This window comes from Talpa europaea (genome assembly GCF_964194135.1).
Source record: "Talpa europaea genome assembly, chromosome: 9".
Lineage (NCBI taxonomy): Eukaryota > Metazoa > Chordata > Mammalia > Eulipotyphla > Talpidae > Talpa > Talpa europaea.
This window is the reverse complement of record NC_140076.1, coordinates 17,778,874-17,802,983: the sequence shown is the minus strand read 5'-3', so window position 1 is coordinate 17,802,983 and position 24,110 is coordinate 17,778,874. Positions and strand designations below refer to the sequence as shown.

At 57.1% G+C, this 24,110-nt stretch overlaps 1 protein-coding gene across 1 annotated transcript in view; it reads left to right on the top strand.

Moving 5' to 3' along the window:
- Nucleotides 1–23,854, top strand: part of SDC3 (syndecan 3) — a gene marked incomplete at its 3' end in the record, with an annotated part of 29,854 nt that extends 6,000 nt beyond the window's left edge. Inside the window, exons 2-5 of the mRNA XM_084243722.1 lie at nt 19,618–19,735; nt 20,627–21,240; nt 22,470–22,761; nt 23,688–23,854. Of these exons, the coding sequence (XP_084099848.1) occupies nt 19,618–19,735; nt 20,627–21,240; nt 22,470–22,761; nt 23,688–23,854 (1,191 nt within the window). The remainder of the gene's footprint in view (nt 1–19,617; nt 19,736–20,626; nt 21,241–22,469; nt 22,762–23,687) is intronic.
- Between the last annotated feature and the right edge of the window lie 256 nt (nt 23,855–24,110).

The following is a 24,110-nucleotide window of genomic DNA, read 5'->3' as shown; positions in this document are numbered from 1 at the left end:
CCTATGTGACCTTGGCAAGTTCACTTAACTCTTTGAAGCCTCGATTTCTTCTTCTTTAAAATGGAACTAAGAAAACCTTTGCCTCAGAGTTTGACAACGAGCAACATGCAGTGGCCGAGCACCTGCTGGGTGGGCTGCTCCTGCAGATGGGGCTTTTTCCCATTTACCTCTTGGGGGTCACTCTTTCCCTGCCCCTCTCTTAGTCTCATTGAAGAATTGCTTTTGGGGGTCGGGGTTAAGGTTTTCCCTTGGAGAGTGTGGAAACCAAGGCAGAAGCCTCAGGTGGGGCGGCCCTGAGGGGAGCACAGGGGCCAGGACTTTGCAGCTGGAGCAGGCAGGATTTGGGTCAGATTAGAGGAAGCACTTTCCAGTGGCACAGCCTGCAATCTTTGAAGAGAATCTGGAGCCCCAGAGATGGCCTGGGGCCTTGCCCAAGCTTGAGGCAGGTTTCCAGCTGTAGGTGGTCTCACTGAGCCTCTGACTACTCTGAGGCTGATGGCTTTCCCATCATTTTGGAGACGGCTCAGAGATGTTAAGACACCTGCCACAGCTCACACAGCCCAACTCCTTCCCACCCCACCCCAACCCTGCCCCAACTTGCCCCTGCTCTGAGAGTAGCGAGCAGGGTCTGGGCTAGTCTGGGACCAGCTGATCTGTCCACCTGGTGGAGCTCAGTGCTCAGTTGCCCCCACTGCTATGCTGGGGTTCAGTCAGCCCCCGTGCCGACTTTGTCATCACCCTGCCCTTCAGAACTGGGGTTTTCTAAAATGAGTAGGTGTGGGGGTAAAATGCTAGTTAGGGCCTTCACCTTGGTTCTGAGATGGGTCAGTTCATACCAAGCTCCCCTAGAGCTTCCTGCCCTGCCAACCAGAACCCCCTCCATTCTGCCCCACCCCTAGCCCTGCTCACCAGCCCAGACTTTAATAAGGGTAATTTAGAATCAATCACCAGCGGGATCTGGGAAATCTAATTGCAGCAAACTGATTGCCAATTCGATTGCGGGCACCAGGGGGCTGTGGGTGGCTCATTAAGCCTGCCCCCCTCCCTGGGCTGGGGTTTGGGGGTTGCTGAGCAGACGAGGCTCCTGGAGAGCTGGGGGGCTGTTACACTGGAAGCAGGGGAAGGATATTTTTGCTTCTTGGGGTGCCTAACAAAGTACACCCTGCCACATATACCCTCCAGGGTCCGAAGCTGGGTTGTGGCTGCCCTTCACTCACCCCCTGTGAGTGGGCTCCACTTCCTGGGAACCAGGTTGCTGTTGAGGGCGGGGTGGGGGAATCTGCATCTGCCCTCAAGACCCCGCCTGGGCCTGGGAGTGGGGTCGGCTCCGAGCCTAGTGTGCGCTGTACACCAGGCACAGCTCTGGTGCGTAGCTCTGAGTGCGCAGCCTGCTTTATCTCAGCTCTCACCATGACCCCGTGAGGAAGGTGTTGGTGCCCCTTTCACAGATGGGGACACAGAGTCCCAAGGCTAACCTTGTGCCAGCCTGCAGCTTGCCAGCATTTGGAGTCTGCTTCTGGGGATGCTGGTTGTCAGGGCCACCGAGCGGCCCGAGGGGCACATGGCTGTGCGTGCTCACGCAGGGGAAACCTTTTGATGAACTGGCTCAGTCATTCTGTAAATAGCCCCAGCTGTTTGCTGGCCCCAGAATGGGGCTGCGCTTTGTAGGTGTGTTCCTTGTATGTCCTGCGTCCTGTCCGCCAGCTGGGCTCAGGTAGGTGTGTGTTTGTGGCAGGTGTGTTGTGCCTGTGGGAGGTTGCGGGGGGGGGCATTGAAGAGAAACAGGAGGGGGCCCTCCCACCCCTTCTGAGGCAGGTTTCAACCCTAGCTCTGCCACAGAAGCTGGTAAACCCGGGCAAAGACTCCTCGACTCAGCCTCAGCCTCCTCTTCTGTCAAATGGGCCCACCCGGCCTGGCTCACTGGGCAGGGGTGGGGAGCAGTGCTGCGTGAGGTGCAGCTAGTGAAAAGGAAGCTGCTGCTGGAGAGAGTTACTGTTTTGCTTATTTTAATAATTAGATTTTCCCTAAATTTGCTGCATCCTGCTGCTGACTTGTTGAGTGACCGTGGGCCACTCCTTCCAGCCCCTGCCTGCACTGCCACATCTGTAACGTTGGGGCGACGGGCCTGGGGGCCTGGCTGGGAGGGCAGCAGGCCTGTGTGTCTCTGGGGCTCCTCCTGGGCCAGGGTGGGGCCGCCCCTCTCCCTTGTGCAGTTGCTCCTCCAGGCCTCAGGGACACCGTCAGGCAAATCCCCGCCAGCTGGGTGGTGAGTCTGTTTCCTGGTCAAACAAGGAGCCCCGCGCAGTCCAGAATCTGGGGCTTTGTTCCCACTCTCCTGCTGACCTGCCAGTTTCCAGCCGCCATTACAGGCGGCCCGTCTGTTTCTGGCCTGTGTGCTAGGGACCCCTGAGAGGGCTCAACTTGCTTCTTGACCTCAAGAAGCTCCAGTTAGGTGCGGGCGGGAACCCACCCGAGAGGTGCTGAAGGGGTCCGTTGGAGGAATGAAAGGTTGGATCTGACTTTGGAGAACCGGGAGGGTGGGGAGGGCCCCATGAGGAGGCAGCACATCCCCAGGCAGAGGGATCAGGGCGGGCACAGGCTCAGAGGTGGGAAAGGGTGTGATGTACTAGGGAGCTAAGTGTTGCTTGGAGACTTCTGTGTCTTGCGTTTAAGATATTCGCTGGGTGCCCACTTCCATGCCATGGGGTATTCTGGCGCTCAATGGTGGAACCCAGCCTCCTCCCTTTGCCCCCTGCACCTGCCCTGCCATCACCCAAGACTCTTGGTGTTTTTGGGGGCTCAGGGCACAGTCAGCATCTCCCTCGCCTTCATGTCCATCCATGCGCTGTTCCTTCTCCCTGGACTGTCCCCTTCTGCGTGAACTCCTACTCATCCTCCGCAGCCCGGCACAGACGTCCCCTCATCAGGGATTCCTTTACCCTCCCCTCTTGCCAACTCCCAAGCCCCTCCTCTGCCTCTCTGTGCTTGAGGGTTCTTTGCCAGGGCCGCTCTGTGTCTGGTTCCCCGCAGAGTCAAGTCGTTACCACCTCCGAGTCCCCACTTGGATACTGGTTGCAGCAACAGCTCCATCCTGACATCATCTCCCTTTTCAGCCCTCACTCACCCTTGTTATTTTGCTTCATTTCCCAAATTCTGACATCCTACATTATTTCCTTTTCATGCTTTCACACATCCTCACAGTTTCACTTCTGGTTCTCCCCTGTTGCCACACCTTATCCTTTTCTCCCTGTTCCCTGCTCATGTGACCCCCAAGTGTGGAGGAGAGGAGGGTGGGGACTGCTAGCAGGGAGCTGTGGGGTGGAGGAGGATGCAGAAGGGGACTTTCCCCTTCTAGAAGGTGGGCATACTGGACTCATTCTTGGTCATAAGGGATCCCCTCCACCCCGCCTCCCTCCCCTCCCTCCTGCCCACCCTCTCCTCTGTCTGCTCCCTGCTCTTCTTTCCCTGCTTGCTCCCACCCTTCTCTCTCCCTTCCCCTGCTGGGGCTCCCCAGAGGTCTCTGCTCCCCTCCCTGGCTCAGTGGGCCGGGACCCAAGGGATCCCCTGGGGGATAGAGGTCTCAGGGACTGAGGGGATGGGTAGGGTCTGGGTAGACCCTTTATTCCTTCCCCTTTTGACCTTCCCCCCATGCCCTTCATCTGCCCCTCCAGAAATATGGCTCTAGGGCCGAGAGCTGCAGGAAGTGAGCCCAAAGGCTGATGGATGGAGCTTGGCTGTTCAGGGTCCCCCAGGACGGCGGCCTCTGGGAGGCCTCTGGAAGCTGGGCCCTGGCTTGGCTGAATCCTGCTCATGTGATGTGGGGAAGCTTGGAGACTTGCTGGGAACTGTCTCAGACCCAGAAGGAGGGGTTCCAGCTCAGTGTTTGGGGGTGCTCTGCAAGGTTGTGGTTAAGCCCAGGGGGAACATTTTCCTATGTGGAGCTAAGATTATATTTCAGTTTAGGACTCTGGGTAGGGTTGGGGTTTGTGTGTGGATGTGTGAGTGTGCATGCGTGTGAGTGCGTGTGCATGCGTGTGATGGAGTCATCTGGGTATCTGTGGAGGGAAGTGCCTTTGTAACCCATTCCTTTGTCTTCAGCTGTTTGAGTGGTTCATGTGTGAGGCCAGGCCAGGCCAGATGGGATCAGGAGTCCCCACACTGCTGTCCCTCCCCCCTTCTTAGCCATAGATGGCCTCCCCCAATACTGTGGGTGCCTGTGGATATTAGCAGCTCCTGGGAGAATAGTGGAGGCAGTTGGGAGACCCTCTCCCTACCTCAGGAGGGTCGGGACACGTGCAGCATAAAAATGCACAATGTGTGGGCCCATTTGTGTGCGTGAAGGAGCGTGCAGACCTGAGCTCACACCGTGTCCCGTATGCTTGCACGGAGATAGACCCGAGCACACCTGAACACACTTGGGCACCCAGAGGCAGGTGTCATCTCATGTGTCCTCATGCCACATGCAGAGCCCGTGCACGCACACAGCACACCGACCCACACGGCACCTGAGACGTCCTGCAGGGTGTACCTGCAAGTGCACCCAGAAATACTTCTAAATGTGCTTGCACACATGACCCTGCCAACCTGTACACACACACACACACACACACACACACACACACACGAGTTTGTGCACACCAGTACTCAGAGCTGCCAGAAATTGTGCCTGTCCTTAATCCTAGCTCTTAATCCCAGAGTCTGGGAGCCCAGGCCAGAGGGGCAGCTAGTTATCTGGCTCCTTAGGGGTGATTAAAGCAAGGGCGGGAGGGGGCACAGCGGGGGGCACCCGGGGCCTTGTCTTCTGTCTGACCTCCGGGCACACTGCAAGTTAAAACTTGGGTTCCTTCAGAGATTCTGTTACATGTCACTGACCGCACCTGGGGTACCAACGTGCTGGGGAGGAGGGCGAGGTATGTGCCAGGTCAGAGGCTGTGGAGGCAGCCCCTTCATGTCGCCCCCTGCCCGGTGTGGGACCTGAGTCAGAGTCTTCAGCAGGGGCGCTTCCGGGGTCTCTGGGAACCTGGTCTTTGGACTAAGTGGGATAATGGGGCCGGCCTGGTGATGCCCAGGAAGCAGGGTGGGTGGGTGGGTGGGGGTGCTGCCAGCAAGGAATGAAGCTGAGCTGGGCTGCAAATGCCAGGGCCCCGGGGGCATGGGGAAGCACACAGGGTGATGATGGTGCTGCCATGTCCCGGGCGTGTTCTGGGTGGGGGTCAGGGCTGCTGAGTGGCTGCAGCAGCTGGAGAGCTGCCCTGCCCGGGGCCAGCAGTGCTCGTGCTGAGGCGTGCGCTGAGGTCTTGAGAGGGTGCTCCTGGCGGGAGGGCTGGGTGATGGGGACAGCTGGTGGCGGGACTGTCGCTAGCCTGCTGTGGAGGGAGCGACAGCCCACACTACCAGGGCACTCTCGCGGTACCCGGAGTCCCCCCATCCCGTCCCTCTCCCACCCCCACCTCCCTCTGTCTCAGGCCGGGTTAGGTATGGGTCTTTAAGGGGGCCCTGTGCTAAATGGTGGGGAGAGGGTGGTGTGGACAGCAGCTCTGACTGGACCTCCCTGTCAGCTGCCCGGTAGGCATGGGGCCTAGGGCCCCACGGCTGGCTCCCAGGCACCAGCCTCCACGCAGCCCACCATGACTCGTGACCAATGGTGGTAACTGTGGGGTGCAGTGGCACCTCTTTCCTGATGTCTGGCTCTGCGCCCTGCTTTTCCAGGGCAGGCCCTTCTCCTGACGGGCTCTCTCTGCTGCAGTTCCCAGGCGGGGCCGCTTGGGACTCCTTACCCAGACCTCCTGGGACCCTGCTTCGGCCTGGGGGCTGGAGTTCCCCTGGCGGGGCTCCCTACAGGGAGGGGTGTGCGGGTGTGTGGGGGGGCTCTGGTGGCAGGAGCCCAGGGCTGCTGCTGCGCCTGCTGCAGTCTCAGGCCACAGGCCAGCTGAGACCCAAAGCGCTGTTTGTTCAGGGAAGTCACTTCGAAGTCAAGTGCGAGGAGAGGAGGGCTCGCCTCCCCCTTCGGGGCCCCTAGGTCACCGGTGGGTGTTAGGACTCTGAGCTCTGGGGAGGACTCTGCTGGAAGGTAGCGCCCATGGCAGTGGCTGGGAATGGCCTGCAGGGGGCTGGGGGAGAGCAGAAGAGGCTCTGGGGCTTTTGGTCTCCCTGTGCCCTGTAGCTGGGATTGAGGGCTGAGGGATCGGGTCAAGTTCTTGGCTTCCTCTCCTCGGGATCCTTCGTGCCCCTTGCAGTGCTGTGAGATCACACCCCCCCTACTCCCCACACCTTTCAGTGACCAGATGAGGGGCCAGGGGTGAACTAGAGGCAGCAGACTAAGGGGTTCAGGCTTAACATCTAATTCCGTCTGGGAGGGGTGTTGGGGGACTGAGCACCTGTCTTACAAGGCCTGGCAGCTTGTGCCTCAGCCCAGCCCTTGGGACAGAGGGGCCTCTCTGCAGAGACTGGGGAACGGAAACCGGCTGGGGCTTCACGGCTGCCAGCTGGGCTGGGCGGAGGCTGGTGCCTGGGAACTAAGCAGAGGTGGGGCGGGGGTGAGGAGTGGGCCGTGGAGATATGTGTGTCCTCATCACTTCCCTAGGCAGCGGGGGGAGGCGGTGCAGGGGATAGATAGACTTGTCTTCACATCAAGAGGTGCTTCACCACTGAGCCCCGGACATGCCTGCCCCCTTCCCTGGCAGGGGCTTATCCTCGTGGTGGGGGCATAGCAGAGTCACTGAGGGCTAAAGCTAGAGACGCTGGGGTGGAGAGAGCAGATACTCTGGCCAAACCTGCCCCTTCAGGTGGGCCCACCTGACAAAGTGGACATTGGCAAGCCCAGAGGAGGCTGTTGCTCTCCCACTGTGGTCTGCAGAGTCAGTGTTTGTTCTTCTGGAGGTGGGAACTAGGAGGCATCCCCTGGGCTAGATTGAGGGATGGGTAGCTGGGAGAAGGGGTGAGCAGGGATACGGCTCACCTCTCCTGAGTATTTGAATTAGAAAGTCAGAAAATAACAAGTGTTGGTGTGGATGTGGAGAAATCAGGTCCCTTGAACACAACTGGTGGGAATGGAAAATGGTGCCGCCACTTTGGGAAGCAGGCAGTTCCTCCGAAGGCTCTGCTGTGTGACCCTAAGCAAGTTTCTCACCCTCTCTGATCCTTGATCTCGCATACATTCATTTTTTTTAACAAGAGCTTTATTGAGATTTCACTTACCACATAATTCACCCCTCTAAAGAGTGTAATTCAGTTTTTATAGTTCATCCAATTCAATTTAGTGTGTTTACAAAGTTGTGTGACCATCACCACTTCTACACGTTTTTATCACACTCAAAAGAAACCCTATACCTATTAGCAGTCACTTCTATTTCTCCCCAACTTCCCAGTCCTAGACAATCAACCTGCTACAAATTTGTTTATCCTGAACATTTCATATAAGTGGAGTCATACAATATGTGGCCCAATATGTGGCCTTTTGTGACTAACTCCTTTCCCTTAGTGGAATATTGTGGTAGGATGTGTCAGTACTTCATTTGTTGTTGTTGAATACTATTCCATTGTATGGGCATACCACATCTTATCCATTTATTACCTGATAGACTCTCATGTTGCTTTTTGGATCTTATGGATAATGTTGCGTGTGTGTGTGTGTGTGTGTGTGTGTGTACATGTATTTTCATTTCTCTTGGAGGAGAGTGACTGGATCATTCTAGCTGTTTAACCTTTGGAGGAACTGCCTGCTTCCCAAAGTGGCGGCACCATTTTCCATTCCCACCAGTTGTGTTCAAGGGATCTGTTTTCTCCACATCCACACCAATACTTGTTATTTTCTGACTTTCTAATTGCATCCATCCTTACCGCCATTCACCCCTCAGGTATTTACAGAATGTCTATTTTTGACGAGGCAGGGTGCTTGCTGCAAAACTGGGAAGAAAATTTATCTCTCAAAGAGCTGTTTGGAAGAGTCAGTGGCACAGTATCTATAAGCCCGCCAGGTGCCTAGTGACAGGAGACAAAGGTTGTCAACGGAGAAGCTGGGGATGGTCAGGAATCACAGGGGTCCCCTGAGAGCAGAGGAAAAGAAAAAGGCAGCTGCATGCTGACCACCCACCTGTGCTAGCCTGTGCTTCAGGTCTCGGGTCCCCTGGGTGATGTTCCATTTGCAAATGGGAGAACTTAGGCTCAAGCCAGGGAGCTTGTCCCAAGGTCGCCTGATGGAGAAGTGGCCAGGCTATGGGGCGAAAGCTTTATTTGCAACACCTCATGTAAGCCTCCCAATGTCGGTGCTATTGTTTTGTCCATTTTATAACAAAGAAACAGGCTCAGAGAGGTAGACTTACCTGCCCAGGGTCACAGAGCCAGTGCTTGGATTTGGCCTAAGCAGTCTGACTTCAGTGGCCCTTTTCATGGCAAGACCCTGCCTACCTTTCAGGAATCAGGAGATGAGGTGCGGGCTTGGGGTTCAGTTCAACCCACCCGTGTCTCTGTGTCACCTGGGAATGACGGTGGCCTTGGAAGCAAGGGCAGCCTTAAGGCAGATCTCTGGAAACTCTGCTAGTCTCACCTCCAATTTTTTGGTCTGTTTCTTTGCTCTTTGTCTTAGTTTCCCATCTGGGTGGTGGTGGTGGTGGCCCCAGAGGCCCCTGTGATGTAGGCCTTCTGAATCTGGCTCATTCTGTGCCTTGAAGTGGAGTGGCTCAGGAGCCAGAGGGATAGTCGGGGCGGGGGGTGGGGTAGGGGGATGCATCTCCATTGCATGTGAGTTCCTGCTGGTTATAAATAGCCTCGCAGACAGGAGGGGGACCACAGCCCAACTCCTCAGGCAGCTGAGCTTGGAAACACATGCACACACACCCCAGTGCTGTGTTTGGGCAATGTATGCTGCCATGTACCTGGGAAGCTTTGGGGAGATTGTCAGAGCCATGCAGTGTCCCAGGACAGCTGCAGGGGTCACACTCCAGCAAGGTCTGTTGGGTTCCCTGGAGTAGGACTAGGGCTTAGCCTATCAGTCTCTGGAGCCCCCCTCACCTGGCTTCAGGTGGCCCCCAAGATCAGGCCAAGGATCTCTGTGCCTTTCCGCCTGGCCCTTCTTTAGGGCATGGCAACCAGGGGCCTTAGCTCCCATTCCCACTTGCCTTGCCCCCCTCAACTCCATCCTGACTCCCAGTTCCCTGTGACCTCCACCAAACTTGCTTGGCCTCTCCGAAGCTCTGGGGGCCTGTCTCACCTGCCTCCGTCAGAAGGGTGCTGAGTAGGTGCTCAGTAAATACGATTTTCCTCCTGGCCCAGGCTGGGTGTGAATAGCTGGAATTGTAGGCTCCATAGAGGAGCCTGCTGATCTGCACATTTTTGCATATGATTTGTATACTCATTTTAGGAAAAAATGCTGAGATAGGTCTCAGTTTCTCTTCCCTCCTCCTGACTCAGTTGGAGTCCTCCTGATTTTATAGATGGGGAGACTGAGCCAGAGGCTCAGTCTGAAGCCACACAGCGATTGGGGGCAGAGGTATTTGTGGGGGGGTGATGTGTGCCACTGTTCCAGAAATAATCTGGGCCCTGGCAAAGCAGGACAGACCCAGAAGACCCGGTCACTGCCCCCAGGAGCTATAGGTAGGGACACAGACAGACAGGAAGTAAATAAACAAGCTATTTTCAGGTAGGCAGTGGTGAGCCCTGAGGACAGTGGTGGGGTTTAGGTGGGTTTAGTGGTCAGGGAGGGCCTCTCTGAGGAGGTGGCCTTTGAGCAGGGACACGGTGCCACGTGCCAGCACCCACTTGCTGTCTAGTGGCTGCTCAGCATATCCCAGATGGCACCCCTGTTCATGGCAGGGCATCCTGAAGCCCTGTGAGGTGAAGGGACTTGACCAGGGCCTCTGCTTGGAGGTGGGATGCCAGAAAGGAATATCCAGCCCCATTCAGTTTCTCCTCGAAGAGTTGTGGGCCCAGGAGCGGTGGGCCCTGGCGGGTTTGTTGGTAGGGATGGTTGCAGAGCCTGGGGACTCAATCCCAGAGGTACCTGCTGGTGAGTCATGGGTGGTGGGTGTGGCTGTTCCCCTGAGTCGGCCACCTGTCGTGGCTTGTCCTGCATGTCCCCTTACTCCCAGGCACTCAGTCAACTGTCTGTCTGTCTGCAGAGTGTGTGTGTGTGTGTGTGTGTGTGTGTGGAGGGGGTAGATGCTGATGCTTGCCCTACGCTTGAGGAGCTTCCAAGTGAGGGAGGCTGTTGAGGCCTGGGGGTAAGGATGCTCCCAGAATAAAGAGCATGGTCCTTGGGGGGCAGCTAATTATGGGGTCCACCCTGGCCCCAGTGCTGTGTGAATTTGGGTCAGTGCTTTACCCCTCTGAATTTTGGTTTGCCTCTCTGTGAAATGGGGAGTATTATCTTGCTGGTAAGATGTTTGTAAAGAGAATGAGGCAGTGTACTTCTGGAGGGCCTGGCACGTAGTGGGTGCTCCTTCTTGGGAGCTGTGACCCTTGTTCATGGTAAGCGAAAGGCCCAAACCCCCTCTGGAAAACTTCCTAGTGAGTGACTGTTGTATAGGCTGGAGCTCTGCCTACATTCTCAGGGGTTCACCGAGCCCAGCATCTGGAGGCCATCCTGCTGTGTTCCCCAGATGGCTCACAGCCCTGATCACCTCATCTGTGAAAGGGGACAGTGGTACTTGCTCAGGGAGGCTGAGTTGCATTAGTGAGACCCATAGAAGGGCCCAGGGAGAGATGAGCGCATGGTTGGTGACCCCCCCCGCCCCCAGTAAGTGACAGCACGGTGGAGGCAGCGTCCCCAGGAAGGGCTTTCTACATTGGGCCAGGTGACTGGTCAGCAAGGGGAGGCTGTTTGAGCTCACTGGGCTTCATGACGCATAACCTGTTCAGCTGCTCATGGGAACCCACTGGTCTAGACTAGCAGCTGGCACACAGTAGGTGCTTAGTAAATACTGCTTGAGCAGACTAGCCATCTGAGTAGCTGCTGGCCGGGCCGAGATGGAGAAAAGTGTTCCAGGAAGCAGGAACAGCATGTGCAAGATCTTCAAGTGTCCTCCCTCTCAGAACCGAAAGGGCCTCAGTGTGGGGGGTGGGGGGGCTTGGGCATGGGCAGCTGGGAGCTGGAAGTGGGACCTTGCCTCAGTGGGTGGCCTTGCTTTTAGACACATCTTGGGGACAGGAACAAATGAACAGTGTGAGACAGGGTGGCCGAGAGGGTGATGCTGGAGGGCAGGTGGCTCGTGCTGATGGTGTGGTGATGGAGGGGTCCCCACCCCGAGGAGGGGCTGGCTTCCCGGGGCTGGGCTGTCATCCTTCATCCCAGCGCAGGTGACAGAGTGGGCAGCTGTAGGGTAACTGGCCTGCCCTCCCCCCTACCCGCAACTGGGACAGCCAGGAGCTGGGCTGGTGGAAAAGTGGCAGGCGGGCCAGGCGTCTGGGGGTCAGTGCCAAGAGGGAGCCTGCCAGGCTAGCCTGTCTGCAGTGAGGCGCTGGGGTGCCAGGCCCTGCCAGCTCCCTCTGAGGCTTTTGTGTTCATTTCCTTTCTGCTGGCCCCTGTTTCCTCAGAAGTCCCAATGGGGTGTCAGTCAGCAGAATTTGGGGCCAGGGAGTTTAGCAGATGAGAATGGCAAGATGGGGACTCAGAAAGAATGTGTTATTTCTGATAATAAAAGAGCTCCGAGTTTATCATAGAAAATTGGGAAAAGGCAGGAAGGTTTTGAGGAAAAAAATGACAAGCTGCCTGAAATCACACTGCCCAGAGAGCGCCTCTGATAACTGTTAGTGGAATTCAGTGTGGAAATCCAGTCTGGTAGCGAGTTAATTAAAATGTGATCAAATTCAATTGGGGGGGAACCTATTTTTTAGTCATAATGATAATAGTATTAATAGCCAGTATTTATCGAGCAATTCATTAATGTGTAGGCACGTGGGGTCTCTTCAAGGGAACCCCATGTGGTCGGTGTTATTATCTTTATTTACCAGGAGAACCAGGTGCAGGGAGTTAAGTGCCTGCCCAGAGCCACCCAGGTGCTGAGAGGCAGGCCGGGGCTGCGTGCCTCCTGACAGCCCAAGTGTCCATCCCCCCCACGTCCTCAGATATTCTTTGAAATAAGAAAAATAAAGGGCTCCTGTTATGCACGGCTGTCTACCTGGGTAGGCGCGAGGATTGTGAGGATCACGTCCTGACAGCTGCCTACTGGTCCCGAGCCTCCCTCCCTAGGCCCCTGGAGCTGGGAATGTCAGTTATGTCCACTTTTCCCTTTTATAAATGACCGTGCCTTGGCATTCTTTGACCCGAGGGCTGAATTCTTGGACGCCCAGAGTGTCAGAACCAGAAAAGTGCGTCGAGCGTCAGCTGGACTGTTCATTCCACATGTGGAGCAGTGAGTGGGGAGGAGGGAGGAGGGGCTCTTCTGGGCCAGGAACCTCCCATGGGGTCAAGGCAGGTGGGTGTGTATGGAGGAGGGGGCTCCGGGGAGGGTGGGGTGGGAGCACAGCGGCGGGCCCTGGAGAAGGTGGTGGAGGGGCAGCTGGGGGCTCTGCTGCCAGGATATCCTTGGCAGAGCATTTGGCCGAGGTGGGATGGGCCCAAGGATTGTCTCCTGCCCTTTGAGCTCTCTGGGGTGTTCTCATGGAAGATCTGGAGGTGGGTGTTTAGAATAAGGATGGTGGGAGCGTGTGAGTGTGTAAGCGAAGTGTGGGCTCGTCGGAGGGTCTCTCAGTGACAATGTGTGTGTGGCTTTGCTGATTTTGTGTGTGTGGGTGGGGTGGACTATCAAGGTCGGCCTGGGCCTTCTCTGTCCTTCTTGCTCTGCTCCTCCCCCAGGCCTTCCTGCTCTTTGGACTTGGGCTTCTGGCCCCTTCCCCAGCAGATGCTGTGCTCACGCCCCTCCCCCCTCCCCCCGCAGCCAGTGAATGTGGCTGGGGCTGGGTTCCCAGCCAGGGCAGCTGTGGATGGTAGGGGGTGGAGACCCAGACCGACCAAGTCAGCCCCTTTACTGGGCCAGGCTCCATTGTGTGGCCACTTGGCCGTCCTGCGGCCCAGAGCCTGGCCCTGGCCCACATTCCTGCGGTGACACTCTGGGTCTCCGGGTTGGAGCTGGTGAGCGTGAGGGGCACTGGGTTCTCACAGCACTGAAGGCTTTTGGGGACTGGCAAGGACAGAGCCTAGAGGGATCGGAGGGTTCTGCTGAGACTACCCTACTTCAGGAGCTGTCCTTAAGTTGCTGTGTGTCTTTGGACAAATCACTTTCCCTCTCTGAGTGCTACCCGTTAGGTCATTTCTCCATCACTCATGCCCCTTATAGAGGGTGGGATATTGCCGGTCTCTCCCCGCTGTGGGCCTGGGGTCCAGATCTGTAAGAAGGGGGAGTTGAACTTGGTGATTGCTCAGGCTAGTTTAACCTTCAGGTGAGCCCTGAGGAGGAAGCATGTGCTTGGGGAATGCCAAGGGGTGCTGGGAAGTGCTGACTGCTGGGCAGCAGGGGTACTTTGGGGCATTATCTCACAGATGCTCACAGTGCTTTACTATACATCATTATTGTCCCCACTTAACCAGGACTCAGAGAGGCCAAGTAACTTGCCCAGTATCACCCAGCAGGTCAGCAGAGCTGGACTTGATCCCAAGACTGAACCTAAAGCCGGGCTCCCAGCCCCTGCTCACACTGCCTCTAGTCTCCTGGAGAGTAGGACTTGAGTCTCGCTAATGTGGGGAAGGAAGCTTGGGCAGAATTAATTACACTTGATTTTATTCTTAGCTTTTGCAGCATGATTAGGGCAGTGCAGGGGTGCTGGGTCCTGGCCCCCTGCCAACTGACCTAATTTGTGTGTCTGTGTGTTTCTGCAACTCGTCCTTTCTTCCCCCTCATCCAGCCTCTCTTTGTCTCTGCACGTTCCCCTGCTGTGTGGCCTTGGCAAGGCCACTTAACCTCTCTGGGCATTAATAGCCTCATCTGCAGCTTGAGTGGAATCATCCCAAAACCACTTCCTTCATGGGGATGGTGAAGCTTAAATGCAATTGTCTTATAGAAGTATTTATAACTAACAAGAAAGGCTACATTTATTCAGCTTTCGGTGTTGAGTCCTGTGCTCAGCCCATTGCATCCCCTAATTTGATATTCATAACAGCACTGAGCCATCATCATCATCACCCCCATTTTACAGATGAGGAAACTGAGGTGCCCAGGGATTCCATGGGCTCTGGTGTCTGACAGGTAGTAAGGGGAGGAGCTGATTCATCCTGTGAATGTATCTTTCCTATCCTGTTTCTCTGGGAGGGCTACTGTGGGGGTGGGCATGAGAGACCCCAGACTTCTGGTCTTGGAAGGAAGCTGCGGGCTGGAAGGAGATGCCCCGGCATCTGGAGTAAGTGGGAGAGGAGGTGGAGGTCACTTACCTGACATCCGGTGCCATGGGACCCTTGTCCAGCTCGCTGCTCTGGAACCCCACAAGAGGATCTGGTGGTAGGTGGCAAGTTAGGGGCACCCTCTGGTCACTGCTGGGTCCTCTGGTCCCTTCAGGGTTGGGAGCCTCAGGTGTCTCTTTGGGGCAAAGCTGTGGGTCAGCTCAGGGTGGGGTGCTGGCAAGGGGGTGTTGGGGAGGTGGCAGGGGTTATGTCAGGCTGTGGGGAAGGGCGCCTTGGCTCACCCTGCATCGTGTGTATGCTGCTATGTTTCAGGAGGTAGAGTGTGCACGTGGGGGCTGGGGTGCAGGTGTTGGGGGCCTGCTGGTGGGTTGTGCAGAGCGGGGCCGTGTATGGAGCGGTGGTGCCTAATCAGGGCGTGTGGGCGGCGTGCGGGGGGGAGTGGGGGTAGGTATTTGGGAGCAGGTGGCGTGTGCGCCTTTGCTGGTGAGTGGGTGGCTCGTAGGGATGACTGGGTAGTTCTGAACTGAGGTCATGTGGGGGGCTGTGGGTCACAGGTGCAGGATGAGCAGTGGCTTGGGGGGAGCCCAGAATGTTGGAGCAAGGGTTCCAGGGACTGAGGGACTAAGCTTACATCTCAGTTCTAAACCCCGGCCCAGTGCCCACACCTATGAGCAGGGAGCCCGAAACCCGGGGCAGCTGTGGGGCAGATTACGGGTGTCCCGCACCTGACCTGGGGCAGGCCCTCTGTTGTGGTGGTGGGTGGAGGTCCCTGAACCCCCTGAGAGCTGTCACAACTCCCATGGGGAGCTCAGACCTCCAGCAGCTGCTCCGGAGCCTCCACTGGGGTGTCTGCGCCCAGGTTTGGTGGTGTGGCGGGGGGAGAGTAGAGGCTCAGGCCTGGGTAGTGAGCACACTCCCCCGGCTGCACCTTCTGTCTGGGGGGATATGGCTCTGAGAAAAGGGGGTTTACAAGTAGTGAGGGTGTGTTGGAGTCCGAGGCTGTCCCTGTGGCGGGGAATGTGGGCAGCGGTGTGTGATTTAGTTCATGTGCTTGTTTGGGGCACACGTGTGTGTGTGTGGTGGTGACATGTGTGCCAGATTTTGCTGAGGCCATCTGTGGGGTGTGTTCTGAGAAGAGGGGTGCTGTTATGTGTGAATACCTTATGTGAGGGTACGTGTATGTGAGTGTGTGTGTGTGTGAGTGTGTGTGTGTGTGTGTGTGTGTGTGTGTGTGAGAGAGAGTGCGCAAGCACCCAGGCCTGTAGTACTGGGTGAGAGTGATGGTTGGGTGGGGCGGATGCTCTGTGGGCTGAGCTGGCCACACAGGTGGGCAGTGTGGCTGTCACTGGGCTGGGGGGTGTGTGTGCAGTGCTGTGGTTTTGAGGACGTGGCTGTGTGTGTACTGAGTTGTGTGTGCACGAGGACATGTGTGTCGGGCGTGTGGAGGTGTCTATCATCAGTTCAGGGGGCGACCAGCAGGTCCTGGGGCATTTGGATTCAGATCTCCTTTAAGGGAATGGCTTGAATAATTATGCTAATTATGCATGGGATTATGCAAACGACAGGTCATTTGGGGGTCAAAGGCTATTCATCACTGTCTTCCTAGGGCCCTTGGTGACTTCTGAGGCTTTCCCTGCTGCCTCTGGGCCTCACTCCTTGCCCCCACCTTTTCTCTGCCTACTCCGTCCCCTTGGGACCTGCAGCTACCAGCCCCCTGAAGAGATCCTGACTGCACCCCACTGAGCCCTGGTCCCCCAGCTGTGCCAGAGCTGGCACTTAGTGGCTGGGGGGACGGCACTGGGCATCCTGCACCCCACTCCTCCCCCATAGGTCAAAGGTGTCTGGGCTTCCACTGAACTTCCCAGGGTGAGCTCGGGGTGACTGGGCTATTGGTCACCCCTTCCTCTGCCCATCTTGGGGCAGCTTATTACTTGGAAAGAATGTTCTCTTGGATGAGGTTTGGAAAATCACCGAAGTGGCCCCTTCCCCAGCTTTGTCTGAGGCACATGAGGCTAAATTAAGATGTGAGAGAATTCTCTCCCTCTGCCTCCCACTCTCGCCTTCTCTCCTTTGCTTGCACGCCGAGTCCTCTCTGCACTCCCCTCCCTGTCCCCTTCTGGGCCCCTCTGCACCCCTGTCTTTGCTCTGTCCCTGCTGCTTCATCCGGTGTCTCTGCTCCCCCATCCCTGTTACCCTCTGTTCTTCCCTGATCTCTCCCTCTCCTGCCCCCCCCCCCATCTCTATGGGGAGCTGGAGCTCCTGGTCTTTAGCATGGAGAAGATGGTCGTCATGGTAACGGTTGTCATGTCAATGGCTACTGCGCTAGGGATGAATAGTATCTAGGTGAGAGCTACCTGAGTGGAGGCTGATGGGTTCACAGGAAGCTCCCTGCTTGTTTCTGAACCTCAGAGCTGCAGTGTGTGCCCCCACCCAGCACCTGCCCCCCCCACCCCATGCATGCGCCTTGCACCCAAAGGCGTGCTGGCACATGACGCCTCTCTGTGGCTGCCTTTAGGTGAGTGTATGTGCTGGGTCTGTTCTCTCTGTGTCTCTGGGTGTGTCATTTCAAGGGTGTGTAGCTTTGGGGAGGGTCTTTGGATTTGTGCAGGCTTTTCTGGGAGCAGGGTATTAGGGATTGGCAGTAGCACTGATCCCTGAGGAAGCATGAGGGGACTTCCTATTATAACCCCCCTGTTTTACCCTAGTTTGGGGGTCCCCAGGGACCACCGATTTCTTAGAACCCCTCCACCCAGCTCAAGGCCTCTGCTACTTCCTGGTGCCTAGAAGGGAAGAAAGACATTGAAGGGGCCCTGCCCAGGCACAGGAGCCTGGCCCTGGCCCCTGTTCCGTCCCATCCTGCGGAGCGGCCCCGAGCCAGAGCCGCGTGTCTCTCTAGCTGCCGCCTGAGAACTGAGCAGAAAGTCTCCAACAGATGCAGGCTTGGCCAGCCGAGGCTGTGGAGGCCAGAATTCAGGGAACCGTCTAGCTCCCTCACTCCAGGTCCCAAGGACTTGTTCTGGGCAGATGGGACCAGGGGAAAGTTGGACTATAGCTGCTTTGAGCTTATGGAATGTCTAAAATGGAGGAAGACCCAGCAATTAGTCACAGGAGCAATTACACTAATTGTTCCTCTCCATGATTCACGGGTACCAAGTAAATACTGATTAATTCATTACTTGGAGAGAGAGAGAGAGACAAAGAGAGACAGAGAGAGACACAGAGAGAGAGTGTGTCTGTGAGAGAGTGTGTTGGGGGGGCGCGGGGGGAGAGAGAGAGAGAGAGACTGGGACTGGGTGGATCTCCTGGCTCTCTGCCCTGGCCTCCTGCCCTGACTGGCCTGGAGCAGGTGGTTGAAGCTGGGGGGCGGGAAGCCAAGATTGGAATCCTCTCTCCAACTCTCTCTGAACTCCAGAAGGGACCCTAGCGGAGGCTGAGTGGAGCTCAGAATGCAATGCTGACCCAGCCCCTCCTGCTCACACCCCTTCGGTGGTGCCCCACGACAAATCTCAGACTCTGTCTCAGACTTGCTGAAGCGCGGAGTTCAGCTTTTACAATATTCTGATGCACAGGATGAAAAATCATCAGTTTCCAAGACAAAGTCATCCGCCAGACACAGATGGGGGCATCCCAGCCTCAGCCCCGGCCCCCCTGCCTTACCTCTGCTGCAGGAATAATTCACACCTTCCAGCTCCTTGCTTTAACGAATGCTTCCTGGACACTTACTGTGGCGAGCCTGCTCCTGCCGCCATGGTTTGGAGGGGATGGGCAGTCACAGAACCAGTATACGCCCAGCAGGCACAGCTCACCAGGATGACGGATGTGAATTCAGAAACAAGATGCTCCGAAGATCCATGTGGGAGGGCAGATCCACGTAGGAGGGCGATGGGAAGAGAGTTGGAGGATGAGGGCGTGGGGAGGGAGAGTGGCCCTGGTGGAGGGAACAGCGTGAGTGAAAGAGGCGAGGAGGTCAGACATATTCCAGAAACAGAAAGGGGCCTGGGGTAGGGGCGGAGAGGCTGGGTGGCTGTGGTGGGTGACTGTTAGTGCTGTGATTGAGGAGGTTCAGGGGGACCCTGGATGAGGCTGGAGGGCAGGCAAGGCTGGCCAGAGCACAGGCTACACTTCCTCACTTTGGAGCCTTTGCTTGTTCTGTCTGTCTGTCTGAGATGCCTTTCTTTCTTTCAGTTGTTTAAGAGCCAGGTGCTAATCGTTCAGCTCAAACCAGCAGTCAGTGTCACCTTCCTCCAGAAAATTCTTGGGGGGCACTGTGGCTGGGCTCAGTTGGGAAACAGGCATGAGGAGGAGCAGGGTGAGCCTGCCCCTCTTGGGGGGCCAGTGCTGGCTGTCACCAGGGGTGCAGTAGAGAGGGGCGGTCTCAACCCAGGAGCCCAGCTCCCATCCTTCCCAGGTTCTGGCTAGACGGGGTTCTTGGGCCTGGTGAGGTGGACCCTGGGAGAAGCTCCTCTCCCCTTCCTGACCTGCCAGGGAACTTCATGGCTGAGCGGAAGTGGCATTCTGGCCCTGAGTTCATGCCAGGATACTTTGGGAGGAGGGGAGGGGAGGGAACTGACTTCTTGTTTTGGGGGTGCCTGCACACTTCTGTTCCTTTTCGCCACCCCTCTCATCCAAGTTACTTCCCTCTCCAGAGCCCCAGACCTCCCCAACATCATGTCTGTCTGACTGCCCTGCCTGGGTTTTGAGGTGTGAGTCTTCGGGCGCCCCAAGCAGAGTCTGAATCTCAATGTGTCACGTGCTCTCTGGTGACCTGGGGCTGATGACCCCTCCTCGCCTGAGTCTAGTGCTCCGTTTGTGGGGCTGATGAACTGACCATACCGAGGGAGGCATGCAGCCTGTGCTGAGCACCTGCTGTGTGCCAGTGCGCTCGGCCTTGCTGGTGTATTCTTGCACCGCCACCCAGGCAGGCGGTTCTGTTTGCTTAATGGTAGTGAGTAAACTGAGGCCTGGAGAGTCTCAGTAACACCCCAGGTCACCTGTTTCATAAGTGATGAAGCTGGGACTCAAATCCAGCATCTGGCTCTATACCTGGTTCTCCCACCCGGCGGTTCTGATCAGGGGATGGACCAGGGTCCCCAGTGGTGGCTGTTGGGCAGGAAGATGGGGCCGCTACCCCAGTCCCTGTGAGATCCGGCCCCGCTCGCCATATGTAGGCCACACCAGTGTGATTCCTGTGTGGTCTTGGCCTATGGTGTGTCTGTCATCCCTCTGGGCATGTCCAGGCTGATGGCCTCAGAAGCCAAGCCCTGGGTCTCTGATTTGATCCTCCCCAGACTCAGCGCTGGCGCAGCGAGAACTTTGAGAGGCCCGTGGACCTTGAAGGCTCTGGGGACGACGACTCCTTCCCCGATGATGAACTGGATGATCTCTACTCGGGGTCGGGCTCAGGCTGTAAGTCCTCCCCTCCCCCTTGCCAAGCCCTCTGCTTCCAATATTCCACCCAAGGCTTTGATCACCAGGTGCAGAAACCCCCACAGCTGGTGGGCTGATGGGCCTGGGGAGCTCGGGCAGGGTCAGGGAGCTAAGCAGGAGAAGGACAGACCATCCTCAGCTCCCAAGCTCTTTCTCTGTCTCTGTGCACTTCCAGGGCCTCCCTGCACACCTCTGACCTGGGTGGGGAACACAGTTTTGACACCATTCCCACCCCTCGGAGGGAGGAACTTAGCAGTCATGTCTCAGTTTAGCGGCAAGTCTTCAGCAGAAACGATTGATTAAATTGGCTCAATTGGTTCCCTCTGGCCCAATCAGCTGCGGCCAGCGGCAGGGTGAGGGCAGTGATAGAAATGAGCGGGGGGGGGGGGGGTGGTTTCTGGCCCAGCTTCTCCCTCTAGTCTTCTACTTGTGCCTCCAGGAGAGCCCTTCATGTACCTGTCACACTGTACTCATGGGAAGAATCATCCAGCTCTGACTCTTTTCCTAGGATGCCCCTCTCCTGCTGTTCCCGTCCTCCTCTGTCCTAGTATCCAGCAGGATTCACAGCCAGTAGGACCTTAGTTTATGGCCTGGATTCAACCTGCGAGAAGCTCCAGGCCTGACTAGGCTGGAATAGTCAGGGAGGACTTCCTGGAAGAGGTGGTGCCCTAGGAATTTTTGGCTAGGCAAAGCAGATGGGGAATACTCACCAGCCGTTAGCCACCTGGTAACCACATCTTGTCCTGGGGAAATGGTGTAACAGGTGAAGGGTGGGGCCCCCCAATCTTAATGGCCATTCCTTGCCTGGGAACTTCATGCCCCTCATAGTCACCCAACTCTCTAGCTTGTTCCTCTCCCCCATCTCCTCAGACTTCGAGCAGGAGTCAGGCATTGAAACAGCTGTGCGGTTCAACCCAGACGTGGCCCTGGCAGTGTCCACCACCCCTGCTGTGCTGCCCACCATGGACATCCAACCAGTGGGCACCCCGTTTGAAGAACTCCCCTCTGAGAGCCCCACCCCGGAGCCAGCCACCAGCCCCCCTGTGGTGACAGAGGTCGCAGAAGAGCCAAGCCAGAGAGCCACCACCATCTCCATTCCCACGGCCACCACTGCTGCCACGACCACAGGAGCCCCGACCATGGCCACAGTGCCTGCCACCGTGGCCACTGCTGCCCCCAGTGTCCCTGCGGCAGCCCCCACCACGGCCACCACCTCTGTCATAAGGACCACCGGCACGTGGAGGCTTCTGCCTCTTCCCCTGACCACTGCAGCCACAGCCCGGGCCACCACCCCAGCGGCACCCTCGCCTCCCACCACAGTGGCTAACTTGGACACAGAGGCCCCAACACCCAAGCTGGTGAGCACAGCTACCTCCAGGCCAAGAGCCCTGCCCAGACCAGCTACCAGCGAAGAGCCTGACATCCCTGAGAAGAGCACCCTGCCGCTGGGGACCACTGCCCCTGGACCTACAGAGGTGGCTCAGGTGAGCAGTTTGGGAGAGGACAGGCAGTGAGAGCAGAGGGCCTGGGGCAGGGAGGAGAGCGCTGGGCAGGAGGGAGGTCAGGGAGCCAGCAGGGAGGCCACTTTCCCAAGGCTTCACAGCCCACTGTGGTCAGCCAGAGTCAGGATTTGAACCCAGCAGTGGGCCCCAGAGGCCAGAGCGTGTGTGATTGGGTTTTATGGGTGGGGGCTAGGGATAGACGGGACCAGACTGAGGAGGTCAAGAATGTCAGGTATGGATGGGATCAAAGACACGGGAGGTGTCACCTGGTCCCTGCTGGGTACAGTGGGTGAGATGGGGACGTGGTGATATCGATTGGGGGGTGGAGCCCTTTGCAGCTGGGCCTCACAGAAGGGTCTCTCAGGCTGTGGAACTGTCTTGGGCCAGGCGCGGCGGCGCCTCTCCCTGGTCAGCCCCAGCAGGCCCTGCCCTTGGCTCTGCTGAGCAGAGGGAACCACCTGGTCTTCTACAGAACTTGGCCAAGCAGGGAAGGCAAACAGTGGGGGACCTGGTGCCCAGATTCCTGGTGTGGCTTCTGTGCAGGCCTCTCCTCGCTCCAGACACCAGGCCCACCAGCTACACCTCTGCCCTGATCCCAGCTCTGGTTCTGCCTCCACACGGTGGGAGTCATTGAGATTTGGGGTCATTGGGCTAGTTCCTTGGACACCTGACCCCAAGGGATATCATTCTCTGCAGTGGTGTTCTTGGGATGCCCTCCAGGCTAAGGGACTCATCCCTGCCACAGCCAGGTGGACAGGGGATAGGTCCAAGTTATAACAGCTGCCCCAAAACAGCTTCTCAGGGAAAACCCCCAAGGCTTATTAATAAGTCGTCTGGAGCAGCAAGGCTAGAGACAGGATGCGGACAGGAATTGACCAGGTGAAACAGTGTAGGGTTGGTTAGAAATACAGAGCATGAAGTTGGATAATCCGAGTTTCAGTCCTGCTTCTGTTAATTACTAGTGGTTGTTCTTGGGCAAGTCACTTCCTGCCTCTGGTCCATGTCCTACTATGTAAATTGGGGGTGACAGTGCCTCCTTCATGGAGATGTTGTAAGGGTAAAATATACAGAATGTGCTTAGCACAGTGTCTGGCACATGTGAGTGCTTGGTGAATGGGTCCCACTGGGCAAGGCGAATGGTGGTTATGGGCTGCTTGCATGACTGCGGCTGCTGGCATCCGGCTTCTGGGCTCATATTACCCTCCTTACAGACCCCAACTCCGGAGTCCTTCCTGACCACGTTCCGGGATGAACCTGAGGTGCCAGTGAGTGGGGGTCCAAGTGGGGACTTTGAGCTACCAGAGGAAGAAACCACACAGCCAGACACAGCCAATGAGGTGGTGGCCGTGGGTGGAGCCACAGCCAAGCCCTCACCTCCACCGGGAGTGCTGCCCAAGGGTGCCCCCCCAGGCCCGGGCCTCCTCGACAATGCCATCGACTCAGGCAGCTCGGCTGCTCAGCTGCCTCAGAAGAGCATCCTGGAGCGGAAGGAGGTTCTCGTAGGTGAGACTCGGGGTCTGGGCCCAGAGGGATCTGGGAGGGCTGCAGAGGGAGGCAGCTGGGCTGACCTTCAGTTGGGCTTCTAGGAACGCAGAAGGGAGGTCAAGGTGTGGGCTTCCTGGAAGGGAAAGCTGGGAACTCACCCTTGGGGCCCACCCTCTGCCTCTCCTCTTCCCCCACCCCAAGACTGACCCTGACTTCATTTGCACTTCTAGCACTTTCCTCAGTGCCCTCTGACCCCTCCTCAGACTGTGACCTTGATTACCGGTCACTCTCATTGACTCCTTCTGGATCTCACACCCTGGATCCTAATCTCTGACCCCATCCTTTGGCTTGACCTACCCCCACCCTTGACCTAGCTCCTGAAGACCTGCCCTGGCCACTTTCCTTGAAGAGTCCCTGGACTCATAGTCCAAACACTGCTCCCCACTTAGGACCTGTGTGTCCTGGGTTAAGCCGTTCACCTCTCCAGACTCCCTGTTCCTCATCTGTAGAATGGGGGTAGTCATTTTGCGCATAATCGGTCCTCGCTGCACATCTGTTAACTCTTCTGTAGTTGGGATGTGTCATAATTTCGTTGACAATCTTTTCTAATGGTGTAGAAACCACTGGATCATCTTCTGACTGACGGCCTCCTGTGTTTGACGAGGACCATAGGTGGCATGAGGTCCTGTATGAGGATTTGATGAGTTAGTGCCAGGGCACAGGAAGGGAGCCAGGCTGCAGCGAGGGCCTGTGAATGGCAGCCAGTGCTGGTCATGTTAGAATTGACTCCACTTCGCCCCCAGTCTCAGATGCAGAACTGCCAGTCCTCTGCCCACTCTTGGCCCCCCCGCCCCCCCGATCCCAGGGCTCTACCGGCCTCTGCTGAGGCTCTGAATTGTTCCTCCCTGCCTCTGGACTGTGACCTCTGCCCTCTTCTTCCACAGCTGTGATTGTGGGCGGGGTGGTGGGCGCCCTCTTCGCCGCCTTCCTGGTCACTCTGCTCATCTACCGCATGAAGAAGAAGGACGAGGGCAGCTATACGCTGGAAGAGCCCAAGCAGGCGAGCGTCACGTACCAGAAGCCTGACAAGCAGGAGGAGTTCTATGCCTAGCGGAGCCACAGTGCCTCCCTGTAGCCTCAGCACCGCCCTTCTGCCCAGTCCCCTGCCTGGGACGGCCCCACCAGCCCTGGCTTGGGACTGGGTCTAAGGGGGAGCCTGGCCCCAGTTCATCTCTGCCCACCCTCAAGGTCTGCCCAGGCTGTGCCCTTAGGAGCTCATCTCATTCCCACTCCTGCCCTCACTCCCAGCCCCACCCCGCTTTCCTCCTAGCAGCCTGGGGCTTCAGGACCTCAAGTGAGATGGGCAG